The sequence below is a fragment of the Anolis sagrei genome, chromosome 5 (genome assembly GCF_037176765.1).
Source record: "Anolis sagrei isolate rAnoSag1 chromosome 5, rAnoSag1.mat, whole genome shotgun sequence".
Classification (NCBI taxonomy): domain Eukaryota; kingdom Metazoa; phylum Chordata; class Lepidosauria; order Squamata; family Dactyloidae; genus Anolis; species Anolis sagrei.
In genome coordinates this window covers 8975130-8996215 of record NC_090025.1, presented here as the reverse complement: position 1 = coordinate 8996215, position 21086 = coordinate 8975130, and the positions used below count along the sequence as shown (strand labels likewise).

Genomic DNA, 21086 nt, shown 5'->3' with positions numbered 1-21086 from the left:
TGAATCTCTTTCCCTGTCATTTGAAACCATTGCTCCTTGTGTCCTGGTCTCCAGAGCAGCCAAAAGTCAGTTTTCCTCTTCCTCCTTCTCCTCCTCCTCCTCTTCAATGGAACGCCCTCATGTTCCCTCTCAACCATCTCCTCTCCCAGCTAAACATCCCCCAGGAGGAAAGGAGGAAAGAAAAAGAGAAGGAAGGAGGAAATGGAGGAAGAGAAGGATGGAAGGCAGGAAGGGTGGGAGGGAAGGGAGGGAAAGAAGGAGGGATGAGAGAAGTAAAGACAAAATAAAGGAAGGAAGGAAGGAAGGAAGGAAGGAAGGAAGGAAGGAAGGAAGGAAGGAAGGAAGGAGAAAGAGGGAATTAGAAGGGAAAGAGGAAAGTAAGGAAGAAAGAAAGGGTGGAAGGAAGGAAGGAAGGAAGGAAGGAAGGAAGGAAGGAAGGAAGGAAGGAAGGAAGGAAGGAAGGGGAAAGAGAGAGGGAATAAGAGAGAAAAGAGGGAAGTAAGGAAAAAAAAGGGTGGAATGAAGGAAAGAGGGAGTAAGAGGAAGGTAAGGAAGGGAGGGAGGGGAAGAGGAAGGAAAGAGAGGAGGAAGGATAGGATGGTGAGAAAGAGGAGGGCCTGAGAAAAGAGCCCAAGGGGCCAAGATCCGCACCCGGGCCTGAGTTTACCCATAGAGAGAACATATTTTCTTCAGGCATAGGTAAGTGACCTATGGGCATCAGTTCTGTGGATACCAGATCTCAAATACATTTATGGTTACACATGTTTCTACAAAATCATTTAAATGCTAATTTAAAAAAAAAACAATTGGCAAAATCCATGGAGCTGTAATGCAAGGGGTCATGCTTCTTTAGACTAATTGGGAAGAGCCTTAAGGCAGGAAGAAACAAGTAAATACAAATGGAATTTCAAATACACACACAATAATTTTCCTATCTCTTGGCATCTTTCTCCATTTTCTTTGCTCGTGCCTGGGTAGTTATGCAAGGTTTGGAAGGCTGCTGAAGGGCAGAATGAAAGATCCTAACATTGGGGCTGTGCTGGGGAGGGAGGCAAAAAGAAATCTTAAAAGTGTGGGATCAAACTGCTAGAGCAGCGTTTCTCAACCTGGGGGTCAGGACCCCGGGGGGGGGTCGCAAGGGGGTTTCAGAGGGGTTGTCACTGATCATCAGGAAACATATATTTCCGGTGGTCTTAGGAACCCCTTTGGCAGAGAAAGTTGAAGATCTCCCTGCCTGTCCTTCTCTTCCTTTTTGGAAACAGACGGTGAATTTTTCCACCAAAAGCCCTCCTCCACTGTGACTGGCTGGCCTCTCAGACAAGGGGAGGGCTGTTTCTGAGACTCCAAAAGAGAAGGGAGAGCGAGTGTGCTTGGCGCATGGCAGCATGGTACACATATATGGGTGAGGGAGAGCATGCAAGGCTAGAGGGAGGACGTGCCAGCAAGTCCTTCCAAGGCATGGGGGTTCTGTGTTGGAAGTTTGGCCCAATTCTATCATTGGTGGGATTCAGAATGCGCTTTGATTGTAGGTGAACTATAAATCCAGCAACTACAACTCTCAAATGTCAATATCTTTTTTCCCCAAACTCCAACAGTGTTCATATTTGGGCAAATTGAGTATTCATGCCAAGTTTGGTCCAGATCTATCATTTGAGTCCACAGTGCTCTCTAGATGTAGGTGAACTACAACTCCAAAAATCTCAAGCTCGTTGCCTACTAAACACTACCAGTGTTTTCTGTCAATCATGGGAGTTCAGTGTGGCAAGTTTGGTTCAATTCAATTGTTGGTGGAGTTCAGAATGCTCTTAGATTATAGGTGAACTATAAATCCCAGCAACTACAACTTCCAAATGTCAAGCTCTATTTTCCCCAAACTGCACCAGTGTTCGCATCTGGGCAAACTGAGTATTCATGCCAACTTTGGTCCAGATCTATTGTTTGAGTCCACAGTGCTCTCTAGATGTAGGTGAACTACAACTCCAAAAATCTCAAGCTCATTGCCTACTAAACACTACCAGTGTTTTCTGTCAGTCAAAGGAGTTCGGTGTGGCAAGTTTGGTTCAATTCCATTGTTGGTGGAGTTCAGGATGCTCTTTGATTGTAAGTGAACTATAAATCCCAGCAACTACAACTCTCAAATGACAGAATCAATCACTTCCCCCAAAACCCCACAAGTATTCAAATTTGGACGTATCAGGTATTTGTGCCAAATTTGGTCCAGTGAATGAAAATACATCCTGCATATCAGATATGTACATGATGATGCATAACAGTAGCAAAGTTACTGTTGTGAAGTAGCAACAAAATTAATGTTATGGTTGGGGGTCACCACAATATGAGAACTGCATTAAGGGGTCGCCACATTAGGAAGGTTGAGAAAGACTGTGCTAGAGCCTTCATTCCCCGTTCTCTTCCTTAGTAACTCGGGGATGAGACTGCAAAGTGATGTGCATGATCAGGATGTTAAATACTTTTCACTTAGAGGATAATAAATATCACAGGCCCCATTGCACCAATACATATTTTAATCTGCAGGAGAACGCCAGGGCTCTCTCTCCTGCTTTTGTCGGACAAGAGCCAATTTCTCCTCCGGAGGAGGAGGAAACTCCTCCACTGCAGAGGGGTAGCTTTAAAGATGAATGTCGCCCCGAGGATGAATGAAGCCAGGAATAGTGTCTCACTTGGGTAGATCAGGAATCGGAGACTATGAGGCAAGGCGCTCTCTTTTGTAACATGCAAGTAATTTATTAATGCGTGCTCTGATTCACAAATCACACATTCGCACACTCAAAAACACACACAAGGAGGGACCCGTTCATTGGCAGAGCAGGGAGGTGGAGAATGAATAAATCTCACTTTGCTTAACAGGGCATTGAGCAGAGCCCAGGAAAATACAATCGTAAATACTCTCCGCAGCAGTGCATAGGAAGGAGGAGCTGGCAGGCTGTATTGCAGAATTTGTAAACTTGCTATCAGGACTGAGGTGTTGAATGCCACTGGTGGGCAAAGTGTGGCTCATAGAATCATAGAATCAAAGAGTTGGAAGAGACCTCATGGGCCATCCAGTCCAACCCCATTCTGCCAAGAAGCAGGAATATTGCATTCAAATCACCCCCGACAGATGGCCATCCAGCCTCTGTTTAAAAGCTTCCAAAGAAGGAGCCTCCACCACACTCCGGAGCAGAGAGTTCCACTGCTGAATGGCTCTCACAGTCAGGAAGTTCTTCCTCATGTTCAGATGGAATCTCCTCTCTTGTAGTCTGAAGCCATTGTTCCGCGTCCTAGTCTCCAAGGAAGCAAAAAACAAGCTTGCTCCCTCCTCCCTGTGGCTTCCTCTCACATATTTATACATATTTATACATAGGTTAAACGTTTCCATTCCTGAGCAAAACTGAATTGTGCATGGTGCACTTGGCATGAAGGCCATCCTCCATGAGTTTCAGCCCATGTCTCTGATGGTGCCTCAGGCACATATTCGTAGAGCCACGTGTCATGGCTCTTTGTACTGTGATAATGTCAAGAGGAAAATTACTCCAGGCAGGGGAGGACTGCTGATGTAATTCCTCTGCCACACTCTCCATAAGTGTTGATAGTGTTTATTGCTTATCTTCCATTCCATTTTGCACCTGAGGAGCAAATGAACTGGCAGCTGATGCCTTGGCATCACTAGCTGAGAATCTGTATCATTATTACATAGTGTTCATATAGTTACTTGGGCCTCATCTACACCAGCTGCTTAACATGCTGGCCACATGCATCAAGCTGAACTATCTTCAGCACTATGTTGGTATCCTGCTATTCCAGCTGTGCTGTGACCGCATTGGTCTCAGAGGAAGTATATTGAAGAGGTATAAAGGCCAAACATTTGCTGATAATAAATCAGTATTTGTAAGGCTTTCCAAACACACCAGTTTTCCTTTTGATGAAGTATAGTTGAAGCATTTTCTGCAGATTACGCTGCAGATGCAACAATGATTTCATTGTTGCATTTGCAGTGGAATCTGCAGAAATTGCTTCAGGTGGTCCAGATGGCTTTTGTCTGTTTCATGGCAGAAAGTACAAAGAAGGGGAGAGCTGGCACCCATACCTGGACCCCCAAGGGGTGATGTACTTTCTCTGATGCACTTGCTCCCAGGTATCTTGCAAAAGTTTGTTTGGACTGTCTGGTGGGAACAATCCTTTTCTTCATTCTTGAATGAAAGTCTAATGTTGGGAGTGGACAACTTGGGGGCGGGAGGTTCATTGACCTACCAGGAGAATTTGGAAAGACAATGTCTTGACAGAATTCCCTGCAAGACAGATTCCCCTTTGTCCTCTTTACATGGCATGGAGGCATTTGATCCAGTGAAACTTTAAAAAAAGGGGGGGGGATGCAAAAGTCACTTTCTGACTATATAAAAAAGTGTCTTTTGTACCAAAATTGCAAAATATGCTTCCATGCCTCAGAGAAGGCATATGGTGCAGATTTGGGCAACTTAAGGGTGTGTTCTTTTTATATCTTCAAAAACTGAATTTTCTCTTTACGGGAACCACAAATCAACTTCAGCTAAAAAAACACAATGGGATTTTGGCCTGCATAAGGAGGAGTAACTTGTCTAGATCCAAGGAAGTCATGCTACCCCTCAATTCTGCATGGCTATCATGTCTCCTCTCAGCCTTCTCTTCTTCAGGCTAAACATGCCCAGCTCCTTAAGCCACTCCTCATAGGGCTTGTTCTCCAGACACTTGATCCTTTGAGTCGCCCTCCTCTGGACACATTCCAGCTTAGAGTCAACATCTTCCTTCAAGTGCACTGCCCAGAATTGGATACAGTGTGATTCCCTGAAACCCAGTCTTTGGAAGTCCAGAAGTTGACCCCCCCCCCCAAAGGGGGAACATGCACACACAGTTTTCATAACCCCAACCTTGAGCTAAGGGGATCTCATTTGGGGTTGGAACCCATGATTTAAGAGGCATCTAGAATATCCAAGGGCTTTGTGGCCATCTGGATCAGATTATTTTTGGTCATGATCAGTTGTCCACACATAACAACAACATGTGGCACTTGTGCAATCGGCAAGGAAGTGGGCAGAGTGACCAGAGGATAACAACCACAATAACCAAGAGTAGTGAGACACTCCTTTCCACAATCACCAGGGGGAAATGGTAATGTATTGTTTGGATTAGACCGAAATGAGCCTAATCCAGTTGTGCAGGTGGCCACAAAGCCCTCAAATACTCTGGAGGTTCCTGCAAATTCTGGATATACCAAACTGTGCTTAGTGGAGACAAGAGGAAGAGGTAGTTATGCACCATCCAGGAATGTCAAACCTTTTGTGTGTGTGTGTGTGTTTGCGTGCAAAAAAAAGGAGCTGGGATCCTGTTAGTTAGGCACAGCTAAAGTAAACCCTTTTTAAAAAAAATACTGAATAGTAACATTTACATACATAAAATCCAGTGAATTCAGTGGATCTAATTTAGTTAGGATTGAAATCTAAGTCCCTTTGAAATGGCAATATCCATCGATTCCCTCTTTCACAACCATGAAGCAAATGCATCCATTGTTCAATGGCCAAAGGAGTGCACCCGTATGTGGAAGGGGACCATGATAGTATTGTGTCATCAACAGGATTCCCGCCACGGTTGATTCCTGCCACTTCAGATGAATCATCTGGAAACCCAGTCTTGGGAAGTCCATAAATTCCCCCTGGGTGCTACTTACTTACTGACTGAGTAGGATTCTCTTCCAGGATCGGTGTACTGGTGGTGGGTCCGTAGGTGACTGTGGAGCCCTATTCTTGACCTTCATGTTCTCCTGCAGTGAGAGCATTGGTTTCCAGGTGGAAGGCGGTCTCGGTCTGGGTTGGCTTGATTCGCCTTCCTCTTGGCACGTTTCTCTCTTTTGCCCTTCATTTGTGCCTCTTCAAATTCTACAGCACTGCTGGTCACAGCTGACCTCCAGCTGGAGTGCTCACAGGCCAGGGCTTCCCAGTCCTCAGTGTCTATGGCAGAGTTTTTAAGGTTGGCTTTGAGCCCATCTTTAAATTTCTTTTCCTGCCCACCAACATTCCGTTTTCCGTTCTTGAGTTTGGAGTAGGGCAACTACTTTGGGAGATGGTGGTCGGGCATCCAGACAACGTGGCTGGTCCAGCAGAGTTGATGGCGGAGAAGCATCGCTTCAATGCTGGTGGTCTTTGCTTCTTCCAGCATGCTGACATTTGTCTGCTTGTCTTCCCAAGAGATTTGCAGGATTTTTCAGGAGCAACGCTGATGGAATCGTTGCATGTGACACCTGTAGATAGTCCACATCTTGCAGGTGGTTAGCAGGAACATGCACACACGTGTCTGCAAAGAAAGGGCATTTCTGGATCTCTTCCCAGACCCCAGTCCTTCTACTGAGTTTACCCAATGCCAAGGCACCAGGCCAGTAGTGTAAACACAGAGGTGGACGTTTGCCTTCAGTCCCAATATTTCATAACACACGTCCTTCTGGTTTGGGGCATGCCTTCTTTTTCAGAGCTAAAGCTGTAGCAATCCATACTCAGTCATGGAAAACCACTTGGGCAAGTCACATTCTCTCAACCTCAGAGGAAGGCAAAGAAAACCCCATGATACGTTCACCTTTGGGTTGACGTAAGTTGGAAATTACTTGAAAGCTCTCAACAACAAACTTATTGCAATGCTAGAAACTGAATGCAGTGTCAGGACTACAAGTTTCAGAATTCCCCAGCTAGAATGGTGACCGGGAAAACCAAAGATAATGGGAAGGAGAGCAGAGAGGGGATCCAAAGGAAGAAAGCCTACATCACAGAAGGGCTCTAGGTTTGAGTTTTGAGTCTCTCCTACATTTATGTAGGACTGACAAAATGCTCTTCCAATCTAACCCACCTCTTGCCGACTTACTATAACCCTAGATGGGATTCCAGAATTAAAATCAGGCTCTTTTTGTGTTTGCAAGAGAGGTGGAAAGAGAGCAAGCATGTTGCTTTCTTTCTTCTTAAAGACATGCATGCGATAGCTCCCTGAACTTTCTCACCTTGTGTGTCTCAGACTGCTGAGAATGACACTAAGTCTTCTCCCTAAGGATAATAAATTAAAGCGGAGAGTTTCCAAAAGTTTGGAGAGTGGAAAAGGAGAGATAAACAACTGCAGCAGATTTGATGGCCTGTCATCTCCCTTTAGACCAGCGTTTCTCAACCTGGGGGTCGGGGAACCCTGGGGAGGTTGCAAGGGGGCTCGCCAAAGGGCTCGCCAAAAACCATCAGAAAATACAGTATTTTCTGTTGGTCATGAGGTTCTGTGTGGGAAGTTTGGCTGAATTCTATCGTTCGTGGGGTTCAGAATGCTCTTTGATTGTAAGTGAACTATAGATCCCAGCAACTACAATTCCCAAGTGTCAAGGTCTATTTTCCCCAAAGTCCACCAATGTTCACATTTGGGCATATTGAATATTCGTGCCAAGTTTGGTCCAGATCCATCATTGTTTGAGTCCACAGCGCTCTCTGGATGGAGGTAAACCACAACTCCAAAATGCAAGGCCAATGCCCACCAAACCCTTTCTTTGTTGCTCATGGGAGTTCTGTGTGCCAAGTTTGGTTCAGTTCCATCATAGATGGAGTTCAGAATGCTCTTTGACTGTAGGTTAACTATAAACCCCAGCAATTACAATTCCCAAATGACAAAATCAATCCCCCCCCCCCCCCCAAATCTTCACATTTGGGCATAACGAGTATTTGTGCCAAATGTGATCCAGTGAATGAAAATACATATCAGATATTTACATGATGGTTCTTGTAGATTTTTTCGGGCTATATGGCCATGTTCTAGAGGCATTTCTCCTGACGTTTCGCCTGCATCTATGGCAAGCATCCTCAGAGGTAGTGAGGTCTGTTGGAAATAGGAAAATGGATTTATATATCTGTGGAATGACTGGGGTGGGGCAAAGAGCTCTCTGCTGAAGCTAGGTGTGAATGTTTCAGCTGACCACCTGCATTAGCATTTGAGGGCCTGGCTGAGCCTGGGAAAATATTCTGTTGAGAGATGTTAAGATGTGCCTGGTTGTTTCCTCTCTGCTGTTTTGCTGTTGTAATTTTAGAGTTCTTTAATACTGGTAGCCAGATTTTGTTCATTTTCATGGTTTCTTCCTTTCTGTTGAAATTGTCCACATGCTTGTGGATTTCAATGGCTTCTCTGTGTAGTCTGACATGGTGGTTGTTGGTGTGGTCCAGCATTTCTGTGTTCTCAAATAATATGCTGTGTCTAGGCTGGTTCATCAGGTGCTCTGCTATGGCTGACTTCTCTGCTTGAAGTAGTCTGCAGTGCCTTTCATGTTCCTTGATGCGTTTCTGGGCGCTGCGTTTGGTGGTCCCTATGTAGACTTGTCCACAGCTGCATGGTATATGGTAGACTCCTGCAGAGGTGAGAGGATCCCTCTTGTCCTTTGCTGAACATAGCATTTGTTGGATTTTCTTGGTGGGTTTGTAGATTGTTTGTATGTTGTGTTTCCTCATCAGCTTCCCTATGCAATCAGTGGTTCCCTTGATGTATGGCAAGAACACTTTTCCTCTGGGTGGATCTTCATCTTTAATCTCGTGGCTTGTTCTCAGTTGTCTTGCAGCTCTTCTGATGTCTGAGGTGGAGTCTCCATTGGCCTGGAGAGCCCAGTTGAGGTGGTTTAGTTCATCTTGGAGGAGGTGGGCTTCGCAGATTCTTTTTGCACGGTCTGCCAAGGCTTCAATGGTGCTTCTTTTTTTACTTGGGTGATGGTTGGAGTTTTTATGTAGATATCTATCTCTGTGTGTGGGTTTTCTGTAGATGGTGTGACCCAATTGTTGATCTGGTTTGCGGATGACTAGGACATCTAGAAAAGGCAGTCTTCGACAATACATTGACATGATGATTCATAACAATAGCAAAATTACAGTTATGAAGTAGCAACGAAAATAATCTTATGGTTCAGTTCTTGTGGGTTTTTTCGGGCTATATGGCCATGTTCTAGAGGCATTTCTCCTGACGTTTCGCCTGCATCTATGGCAAGCATCCTCAGAGGTAGAGGTCTGTTGGAATTAGGACAATGGGTTTATATATCTGTGGAATGGCTGGGGTGGGGCAAGGAGCTCTTCCCTGCTGCAGTTAGGTGTGAATGTTTAGCTAATCACCTTCATTAGCATTTGAAGGCCTGCCTGAACCTGGGAAAATCTGTTACTGGGAGGTGTTAATCTGTGCCTGGTTTCTTCCTCTCTGTTGTTTAGCTGTTATAATTTTAGAGTTCTTTAATACTGGTAGACAGATTTTGTTCATTTTCATGGTCTCTTCCTTTCTGTTGAAATTGTCCACATGCTTGTGGATTTCAATGGCTTCTCTGTGTAGTCTGACATGGTGGTTGTGAGAGTGGTCCAGCATTTCTGTGTTCTCAAATAATATGCTGTTTCCAGGCTGGTTCATCAGGTGCTCTGCTATGGCTGACTTCTCTGGTTGAAGTAGTCTGCAGTGCCTTTCATGTTCCTTGATGCATGTCTGGGCGCTGCGTTTGGTGGTCCCTATGTAGACTTGTCCACAGCTGCATGGTATACGGTAGACTCCTGCAGAGGTGAGAGGATCCCTCTTGTCCTTTGCTGAACGTAGCATTTGTTGGATTTTCTTGGTGGGTTTGTAGATTGTTTGTATGTTGTGTTTCCTCATCAGCAATTCACAATTTCAACAGAAAGGAAGAGACCATGAAAATGAACAAAATCTGGCTACCAGTATTAAAGAACTCTAAAATTATAACAGCTAAACAACAGAGAGGAAGAAACCAGGCACAGATTAACACCTCCCAGCAACAGATTTTCCCAGGTTCAGGCAGGCCCTCAAATGCTAATGAAGGTGATTAGCTAAACATTCACACCTAAATGCAGCAGGGAAGAGCTCCTTGCCCCACCCCCAGCCATTCCACAGATATATAAACCCATTGTCCTAATTCCAACAGACCTCTACCTCTGAGGATGCTTGCCATAGATGCAGGCGAAACGTCAGGAGAAATGCCTCTAGAACATGGCCATATAGCCCGAAAAAACCCACAAGAACTGAGTGATTCCGGCCATGAAAGCCTTCGACAATACAATCTTATGGTTGGGGGTCACCACAACATGACGAACTGTATTAAGAGGCTATGGTATTAGGAAGGTTGAGAAACACTGCTTTTTGAAACCACTTGAACTGGCATGGCTCAATGCTATGAAAACTTGGGATTTGTAGTTTAATGAGGCACAAGTACTCTTTGGCAGAGAAGTCTAAAAATATTGTTAAATTATTTCTCCCCAGATTCAATATCATTGAGCCGTGGTGGTTAAGGTGGTGTCAAATTGCATTAATTCTACATTGCGGTTCATAATTTTGGGTTTTGTGAAGTTGAGGGTACTTTAAGCCATGATGTTGTTTTCTCTCAAAAGCATCCAGAAACTTTGTGTGTGTGTTTCAGTCTTGTCTTTGGGACTTTCATCTTCGCATGCCCACCTAATGCTCCTGCCACGCTGTTTTGACTCTTCGTCTTTGCGCCGATCCCTTGGAAGCGCATGTTATTTACCCATCATACACATTATCACCCCAGTCACGCAGAGTCATGATTCATCTAAAATTAAAAGATACCAGGGTCTGAGTCAGGCGGTTATTCTTAGAGTTCTCTGGGCAAGGGTCCATTCAGAGCCAGAGAGAGAGCCAGAGCGGCCCCTGCTGGATAGAGTGGGACAATGGCACGCGGTGGAAGGAAGCAATTAATGAGTGCGGATTAAGAGGGACAAATGAGGATTAGCCTCCCCAGGGAAACCATTCCAAATTTTCCCTGCATATCATGCCGCAATCAAAAGATTGGCTTTGCGGCTTTGATTTCCTATTTCTGAAGATAAGCTCTGGGAGGATAACACTATTTAAGCCAAGTTCTCTCAATTACTTTTGCAACAAGGACAGGAAAGTTTGGCCTGTCTGCACGAGAATACCTCTCCAACACAACCAGAGAAATGTTGCATCCAAAGGGAGTAATGCGAACATATTACTTAAACAGATATTTATTTACTATATTTATTTACCGCCCCTCTCAGCCCAAGGGCGACTCAGGGCGGTTTACAAAACCGGCACAATTTGATGCAACAGTAATATAAACAGTTAAAAGCATATAAACATCCATAAAATTCCATAAACAATAAAATCAATAAAACATAAATCCTCCATATCTAATTTCCAGAATCTTCATCCAATTGCATTGTCCAGCCGTTCCGAGGTCAAGTAATTATTTACTACATTGCATTCAAGAAAGCCTGCTTGCAAAGCCAGATTTTGATTTTTTTTTGGAATGTTAGGAGAGTGGGAGCCAATCTAATATCTTTGGGGAGGGCGTTCCATAGCCAAAGGGCCACCACTGAAAAGGTCCTATCTCTTGCCCCCACCAATCGAACCTATGGAGAAGGTGGGACAGAGAACAGGGCCTCTTCAGAAGATCTTAAATTCTTGGATGGTTCATGAGGAGATAGGTCTCAATATGTTGTGATGTTATTTCTTTAAAAATAATAATTTTATTATGTTTTTAGTTGAAGAAAAAAGAGAAAAAACATCAAAAGTGTGAGAACAATTTCCAAATAATAGTAGTAGTAGTAATAATAATAATAATAATAATAGGTAAAAGGGTAAAGGTTGTCCAGTCATGTCTGACTCTGGGGTGTGGTGCTCATCTCCATGTATAAGCCAAAGAGCCAGCGTTGTCCATAGACACTTCCAAGGTCATGTGGCCAGCATGACTGCATGGAGCACTGTTACCTTCCCGCCGCAGCGGTACCTATTGATCTACTCACATTTGCATGTTTTCGAACTGCTAGGTTGGCAGAAGCTAGGGCTGACAGCGGAAGCTCATGCCGCTCCCCGGAATCGAACCGGCAACCTTTCGGTCAACAAGCTCAGCAGCTCAATGCTTTAACCTAATGTGCCACCAGGGGCTCATAATAATAATAATGTTTTTAGTTTGGACTATGGACAGGCTTTGGACTGGATCAGTGGTCGTTGAATCAAACTCGGATATGGCTATATGGTTAATAATAATGTTTTAAATGGATTTTAACTTAATATTTTTATTTACTATGTACTGTTGTATTGTAATGCTTTGTATGTTGGCGGCATCAAATTGTTGCCGTTGTAAGCCGCCCTGAGTCCCCCCTCAGGAGTTGAGAAGGACGGGATATAAATGTTTGAAATATATATATAAATAAATTCTTACGTTATATCTTTTTGCTTTCTTCTCTGTTCAGGTTCCTATTTCCCTTCCATAAAGCCCGAAGGAATGTCTTTCAAGATCATCTTCTGGCTGGGATACTTCAACAGCTGCGTAAACCCTATCATCTACCCTTGTTCGAGCAAAGAGTTCAAAAGAGCCTTCATTCGCCTCCTGAAGTGTCAGTGTCGCCGGAGGAGAAGACCCATCTGGAGGGTCTACGACAACCATTGGCGAGGTGCCTCCGTCAATGGCTCCGGCCAAGATTCGGAGAGGGATTTGCAGTCCAGAGTTTCGACCATCAACGGGTCGTTCATATTGAACTCCAGCAGCTTGGAGAGCTCGAGCAAAAGGAGAACTCTGAACTTCAAGCGGTGGAGGATGTTTTCCCCTTTCCAAAAGCCGACAACGCAGCTGAAAGAAAAAATGAACAGCCTCTCAAACAAGATCCGGGGAGGGTCTGTCAAAGGCGGCGTGTCGGCCTCCTACAAGACCGAGGTGGAGTCAGTCTCCATAGGGATCCCAAACGAGTTCATGGAGTGCATTGACTATCAAGTCTACGATGACTTAACAGACTCCGAGTCCTCTGGGCTGAAAGAAACAGATATTTAACATTAGCAGGGATAAACATTAGGACCCCCTTGGGGTTTCATTTTGTTGTGTCTGTGTCTTAACATGCGGGTCAGCTGTCAGAGGTGGATGGGGTCCATACTTGAGACAGGTAGGCTGGAGGAGCCCCAAAGCTCACTTGAGAGAGCTCAGGCTTGGCCTACAGAAGGTTGAAGGCCAACATCGCCAACATCTCCAGTCAACAAAGGGGCTTGGCCTAGTGATGTTGCGTAGGAAATCCCCTTTGCTCAGACCTCCAAAAACTACTTGATATCAATGTCAACCATACTGAGCTGGAAAGATCCATGGTCCGACTCAATATGGAGCATTGTCCTCTGAGCTTTGGGGAGCATGATATAGCACTTTGTATATGGCCAGGTACCTCATGGAGGACAAAGTGCTATTGGCCATGAAACAGGCAAGAATTCTATGAATTCTGGGGTTGGTCAATGCGTATGTCGAAGAGGTGGACCAATGTATACTACAAAGCAATGAGAAATGGCTCATTCCTTCGTGGTTTGGATAAGGGTGAAGTCTTGGTATCCAGGCAAAAGTCCCCATTTTATTTTCAACAGGAACATCTGGCCCCTCAAAAAAATGGCAATGATGTGTTGAGATGTCCAACAATAAATTATGCAGATTCATAAATGAGGGTTTGCTTAAGCTCACCCAACAACATTGATTATTAGGAATTAAGTTATCTGCAGAAATCTGGATCTGAAGTCACGGGAGAGGAGAAAGCCAATGAGAAGACTTCAAGTAGAGTTATAAATAACTGAACACCAGATATTTGGTCAAACTGCTAGATTTCTGGGATAGTGGGTAATGAGTTTCTCAATTAGCACAACATGCCCCTGTTGGTTTTGCTGTTGTTTGTAAGGATCACTAGGAGAGGGAGGTATTTTATGGAAGAATAAGCAGAACTCCCAATGGATTGAACATAACCATAACTCATATTTCAATCATTACTATTATATCAGTGAGGGCTGGAACCCTGTTTTTGGAATAAGGGCTGGAAACGTGTGTCAGTTTTTTTTCAAGGATTCAGGAATCCAAAGTTGATGATGACTAAAATTTGCTTTTTTATTAAATACTGAAAAACAGTAGCTCCCCCCACTTTCACATGGGTTAGAGGACCCCAATGAAAATGGGGAAAGTTTGGATTTGAAAACCACGACTTCAATTTACTGGAAAGAACACCAATCAAGGAATCTCTAGTTCCTCCAATGAAACTCTGGTCAACTTCTGGTAGAGTGGGGGACCTAGAGATACAAAACAGAAGAAAACATATTAATCAAATCTTCAAATAATCAAATCCCACCTACAAATGTAGATGACCAATGATCTAGGGCAGTGGTTCTCAGCCTTTGGGTCCCCAGATGTTTTGACCTTCACCTCCCAGAAATCCTAACACAGTGGTTCTCAACCTGTGGGTCCCCAGATGTTTTGGCCCACAACTCCCAGAAATCCTAACAGCTGGTAAACTGGCTGGGATTTCTGGGAGTTGTAGGCCAAAACACCTGGGGACCCACAGGTTGAGAACCACTGTCTTAACAGCTGGTAAACTGATTGGGATTTCTGTGAGTTGTCAGCCAAAACAGATGGGGACCCACAGGTTGAGAACCACTGTCCTAACAGCTGGTAAACTGACTGGGATTTCTGGGAGTTGTTGGCCAAAACAGATGGGGACCCACAGGTTGAGAACCACTGTCCTAACAGCTGGTAAACTGACTGGGATTTCTGGGAGTTGTAGGCCAAAACACCTGGGGACCCACAGGTTGAGAACCACTGTCTTAACAGCTGGTAAATTGACTAGGATTTCTGTGAATTGTCGCCCAAAACAGATGGGGACCCACAGGTTGAGAACCACTCATCTAGGGCAATCCCAGCAGAATGATCCCACAGTGGCCACTGGATTTAAAAGAAAAATATAAGGAGTGGGAATAATGCATTGAAAAGGACAGGAGCTAAAAACACTGGAGACTTCATAGAAGGGATTTACCCATGTCACCAAGATCCCATTCATTAATTATCCTTCCAGAACTCCCAGCATTTACAACCAATTGCAGAAATGTGGAAGAATTCATTTCGGCACAGTGAAAGGACACAACAAACCAACATCTCTCCATTGAGCTGTTTGTAGTTCTGCTCCCTGTTTCCCAAAGATGTAGAAACTGGCAATGTTTCCTTGGTGGAGAGGGGAGCACGCTCTGCACATGTTGTTATATTTTAAAGCACATATTCCAAGTATAAAACCTGAGCCTTTGAAACAATCTGCAGAATAGAACAAATCCAACCTTTTGACAAAGTAAAGTCAAATGCTGAGAGGAGGTGGTGAGGTGTTGGCATTGTCCTCTGCTACCAGTGCTAGCTTGATGCCTTCAGCTATGGTCCAGAATGTTCTCTCCTTGCTGGTATTGCAGAAAACACTCTGCCTTTTTGTACAAGTAAAGAACCAAGAGTACTATTTTGTTCTTTGTCTCAGGCAGCAAAATGCCTTATGCTTTCCATGCTCTACAAAGAGCCCACAGGTGTCAGGTAAAAGATGAAGCAAGCCTGGTTTCTGCTGCTCCAGACACTAAAACGTGAACTAATGGACAAGAAAAGAAAATAAATGCCACCTAAACATTAGGAAGAACCTTTTTTTTTTTACTATAACCTGCCTTGGAGAAGTGGGGAAGTGGGTCTTCCTTCTCTGGAGGCCTTGAAACAAAGTTTTCATGGGCATCTTTCTTTTAACTGCCATGACTCCATATTATAGAATTATGGGAGTTGTAGTTTGGTGAGGTGCCAACATGCTTTGCAAGAATGCTAAAGGTCGTGTGAAACTGCAACTCTTACGACACCATAGCATTTAGTTTTTTGAAACACACTAGAGAAAAAATCCACTGAAAATCCGGTTTCTGCCTCCTGCAGAATTTTGGGGTTTGTAGTTTAGTGAGGTTTTTAAAGGCTCCTCCCTAAACGACAAACTCTAGAATTCTGCAGGAGACAGAAAACAGATTTTCAGTGGATTTTTTTCTCTAGTGTGATGAAGTGGATAGAATCATAGAGTTGGAATCAAACTTACTCTTTGCATAAATTTGAGGAAAGAAATCTTTTGATTCACCAAACATGGCCATTAAAGAAACCCTGAAAATTATTGAATATCCATTGCAATCAAATCCTGTAGAATTATATCAGTGTACCACCACGGCATTGCCACTGCATGCCATAAACGTTGCACATTTTGAACTCTCTTCAGAAAAAAAAAGCCTGTGGTTTTCATAGTCATTCAAATGAACCTTTTCAAAGAAATGCTCTCCTTGGGTTGTTGTAGGTTTTTCCGGGTTATATGGCCATGTTCTAGAGGCATTTTCTCCTGACGTTTCGCCTGCATCTATGGCAAGCATCCTCAGGGGTAGCGAGGTCTGTTGGAACTAGGAAAATGGGTTTATATATCTGTCTTCTATGTTGTTGTTGTTCATTCATTCAGTCCTTTCCAACACTTTGTGACTTCATGGACCAGCCCACGCTGTGGGTCCCCGGCTGTTTTGGCCTTCAACTCCCAGAAATCAGAACAGCTGGTAAACTGGCTGGGATTTCTGGGAGTTGTAAGCCAAAAAACCTGGGGACCCAAAGGTTGAGAACCACTGTATTAGAGGCCAAGATGTACTTTGGCACATCATGAGAAGAAAGGAAACCTTAGAGAAGACAATTATCCTGGGGAAAGTGGAAGGAAAATGGAAGAATGGCTGACCAAGGGCAAGAAGGATGGATGGGATCCTTGAAGTGACTGGATTGACCTTGAAGGAGCTGGGGGTGGTGATGGCCGACAAGGAGCTCTGGCGTGGCTGGTCCATGAAATCATGAAGGGTCAGAAACAACTGAATGAATGAACAACAACAACATAGAAGACAGATATATAAACCCATTTTTCCTACTTCCAACAGACCTCACTACCTCTGAGGATGCTTGCCATAGATGCAGGCGAAACATCAGGAGAAAATGCCTCTAGAACATAGCCATATAACCCGGAATAACCTACAACAACCCAGTGATTCCGGCCATGAAAGCCTTCGACAATACAATGCTCTCCTTGCTCAGGACTTCCCCGTGGTTTCATGCAAAAATTTGGCCAGAGGCCAGTGCAATTTCAATAGCCCATCGAAAACTTTGCCCAGGAAAACATCTACAGGCGATGTTCAATGACCCTGGTGCTATTTCCAGCTCTCGGGTTTGATGCACAGTTTCCATACGACTTAATTTGCTGGCTCCCGCCCAAGTTCAGATACATAGCAGAGGTGGGGCTGGAAGGAGAGTTCCCATCAAGAGGAAATGCGGCCATTGGCTTAAGCAACATGAGGTTCTCAGGGTTTACTTATCCTCTGGTTGTTGCCTTTGAGTATTACTTGATCCAGCTGCCCATTTTCTCTAAAACACACACAGAGGAATGGTGGACCAGAGGCGGTTGTGCCAGGCCAATGTTGCCAGATCTATTGGGAAAATATTTTGACAAACAACAGATTAGCTGCCTGTAATTCATCCAGTCGGTTCTGGCTTTGGCTGAGAAGGAAACAAAACATATAGGGATAGACTTCTCTCTGTGTCCCATGTTTTGTTTTCTTCCAAAAGGTATCAGAAGTTTTGCACAAAACATCTTTTTTTGCCGAAAAGGCCCCAAAGCACTAAATCTCATTAAAAAGGGAGCAAAAGCCTCTTATGAATCCACCCAGCGTGTAGGTGATTCTGGAAATCGTTTATTCTTGCATGCGAGAATGAAATGTGAGTAAAGATTTACTACATTATCTGGAATTGTCCAGGCAGCAGCCTTCGGTATAAAGCAAACTCAGGAAGTGAGAAACGTGTCTTTTTGGGCACTGGACCAGCAAAGGATAGACAAATCAGTAGCTAACTCCTGAAAGCAACAGAAACGAAACCCACCTCCAGCCCTTAACCACTAAGTGCATTGTGATTCTAAAATATACAAAGCTTGGATCATAACAACAAAGAAATATGTTTAAACTCATGAATGAAATTCGTTTTTGCCATCCCCTAATGCAATTGGCCTTTGGTTAGGGTTAGGGTAAGAACAGTCAGTTCAGGAACATATTATCCCCTGCTGTTATGGGGTTTGTTCTACATGGAGGACCTGAAGGTGTACAGAAATTATCCAGAGACAGATCCAAAGGCTATATATTTTGGTTTCCCTGCCCTACTAGAAGGGTTATTATCCTTTTATGGTGATGGTGTTGCTTCCCATCCGGTCAATTTCAACTTATGATGAGCCTAAGAATGAGAGACCTCCTAGCTAGAGCCTCTGACATCAATTGCCTGCTCAGGTTTTGCAAACTCAGGCTTCCCTGATAGAGTCTGTCCACCTCCAATGCAGTCTCCCTCTTTTCCTACTGCCTTCCACTCTATTGAGCGAGCATTATTGTCTTTTCCAGTGAGCCACACCATCTCATGATATCTCCAAAGTTTAATAACCGCCATTTAATTCCAAATGGCCATGACCTCTCCATGTCTGGTATCCAATGGGCAGTTGAGATGCCAACTCACACTTCCATGGAAAATAAGAGCCAATTGCTTATATGAAGGCAGATGTAGGTTTTCTTAAGGACCCCTTTCACATAGCCACCCAATCCTTTGGGTCAACAAGGTTGGGCAATCCAATGCCCCACCTTGTCATGGGTGGCCAATTTCATGAGATGTTCATGCACGATTTACCAGGAGATCACAAGGTTGCAACTCGTTCCAATACATCCAGCTATGGCTTGTTTGCGTGTGTTTGTGCGTGCACCAAAAGTGGCAGGGCTCCCAGCTTCTCGTGAGATGGTCGTGTTAAGCCTGTCTTGTGAACGCTCCCGGATCATAAGAGACCAATGTACAAAAACTACTCACTGCAGAATAGGTTGGTGGAACCGGTCTCCATCAAAGCAAGAGGTAAAAGGGATCATATAACAATCCAACCAAAATCAACAGAGAAACAGCACTTATTCTTACCTTTAGCAACAGGTTGACAATAAATAGTTGGCATGATTGTGCACTGAATCTAAGGCCTAATCTGTATGGATAGTGTGCTCAAGGATCTGTGGCCATTTGTCCAGGCCCTGATTCAAAAGAAAAGTCATGCACAAAGTAGGAAAGAACCACCCGCTAAGCAAGACCTTCTCTTGGTCCTTCTTTGATAAAGAGACAAGCCACTTCTCTGTTCTCCAAAAGATTTGTCTCTTTGACAATAGGACCAAAAGAAAAGACCAACTGAAGGTCCTGCTTTCCATCATGGAAATAACAGGATGGAATAGTCAATGTTTCCTTTTCTGTTATATAAGACTTGGATCGGTACAGTTGGCTGGAGTCCATGCGTCAGCCCGATCTCGCAACTAACGCAAAAGATGTAAGAAGACTTCATCTGCAGTTCTGCCGGACTGATATTTTATAACCTTTCTATTTTATGGTTTACAGATATGTACATAGGTGTACATTTCCTTTTAATGAATCTTTGGGTATTTTATGTCTCGTTATCTTTTTTCCCCTCCCCTTCTTTTTTGGAAATCTGCAAGTGTATTTATTAGCTGGAGTGAGGTTTTCTTTCCTATGGCTTGATGCAAATTCTGCTGGGTCGATTTATGTAAACCTTTGCAAAGCCAGAATGCACATTATCTTTTGTTTATTTGTACCAAATACACAAACGAGTCCGCCTAAGGAAATGCATTGTTTTAAATGTGTGGTGCTTTTATTTATTTTTATCAGCCATACGGCTGTGAAATTTCCCTAACATGAGCGTTTTCTGTGAAATCCAAACCAAATCTATAGGTTTCTAACCACCTTATCACGTTGAGAAATGTCCTAGTTGTAGGACACTTCAGCTTCTTTTCAAGCATGGAGAGGCATGGAGCTCATCACATGAGTTAAACTACTTCTGATTGTCGTGCATAGCCCTCTATGGTTGAAAAGAGGCAGAAGTGTCCTGAAAGGAGGGAACTCTGGCAACCAACCTCATTACATTGAGACACTTCCCCCTGGTAGGACACTTCAGCCTCTTTCCAAGCATGGAGAGCCACGGAGCTCATCACATGAGCTAAACAATTTCTGGAAATGATGCATAGCCCTCCATGGTTGGAAAGAGGCAGAAGTGTCCTGAAAGGAGGGAACTCTGGCAACTGACCTCATTACATTGAGACATTTCCCCCTGGTAGGACATTTCCAGCCTCTTTCCAAGCATGGAGAGCCATGGAGCTCATCACGCGAGCTAAACAATTTCTGGCCATGATGCATAGCCCTCTGTGGCTGGAAAGAGGCAGAAGTGTCCTGAAAGGAGGGAACTCTGGCAACCGACCTCATTACATTGAGACATTTCCCCCTGGTAGGACACTTCAGCCTCTTTCCAAGCATGGAGAGCCACGGAGCTCATCACGTGAGCTAAACAATTTCTGGCCATGATGCATAGCGCTCTGTGGCTGGAAAGAGGCAGAAGTGTCCTGAAAGGAGGGAACTCTGGCAATCGACTTCATTACATTGAGACACTTCCCCCTGGTAGGACACTTCAGCCTCTTTCCAAGCATGGAGAGCCACGGAGCTCATCACATGAACTAAACAATTTCTGGAAATGATGCATAGCCCTCCATGGTTGGAAAGAGGCAGAAGTGTCCTGAAAGGAGGGAACTCTGGCAACTGACCTCATTACATTGAGACATTTCCCCCTGGTAGGACATTTCCAGCCTCTTTCCAAGCATGGAGAGCCATGGAGCTCATCACGCGAGCTAAACAATTTCTGGCCATGATGCATAGCCCTCTGTGGCTGGAAAGAGGCAGAAGTGTCCTGAAAGGAGGGAACTCTGGCAACCGACCTCATTACATTGAGACATTTCCCCCTGGTAGGACACTTCAGCCTCTTTCCAAGCATGGAGACCCACGGAGCTCATCACGTGAGCTAAACAATTTCTGGCCATGATGCATAGCCCTCTGTGGCTGGAAAGAGGCAGAAGTGTCCTCAAAGGAGGGAAAACTGGCAATCGGCTTCATCACATGGAGACATTTCCCCCTGGTAGGACACTTCAGCTTCTTTCCAATCATGGAGAGCTACAGAGCTCATCACGTGAGCTAAACAATTTCTGACCATGATGCATAGCCCTCTGTGACTGGAAAGAGGCAGAGGTGTCCTCAAAGAAGGGAACACTGGCAATCGACTTCATCACATGGAGACATTTCCCCCTGGTAGGACACTTCAGCCTCTTTCCAAGCATGGAGAGCCACGGAGCTCATCATGTGAGCTAAACAA

At 44.3% G+C, this 21086-nt stretch overlaps 1 protein-coding gene across 1 annotated transcript in view; it reads left to right on the top strand.

Moving 5' to 3' along the window:
- Positions 1-16212, top strand: part of ADRA1D (adrenoceptor alpha 1D) — an 82563-nt gene extending 66351 nt beyond the window's left edge. The window contains exon 2 of the mRNA XM_060779420.2: positions 12252-16212. Within this exon, the coding sequence (XP_060635403.2) occupies positions 12252-12826 (575 nt within the window). The 3' untranslated portion in view covers positions 12827-16212. The remainder of the gene's footprint in view (positions 1-12251) is intronic.
- Positions 16213-21086: the final 4874 nt, after the last annotated feature.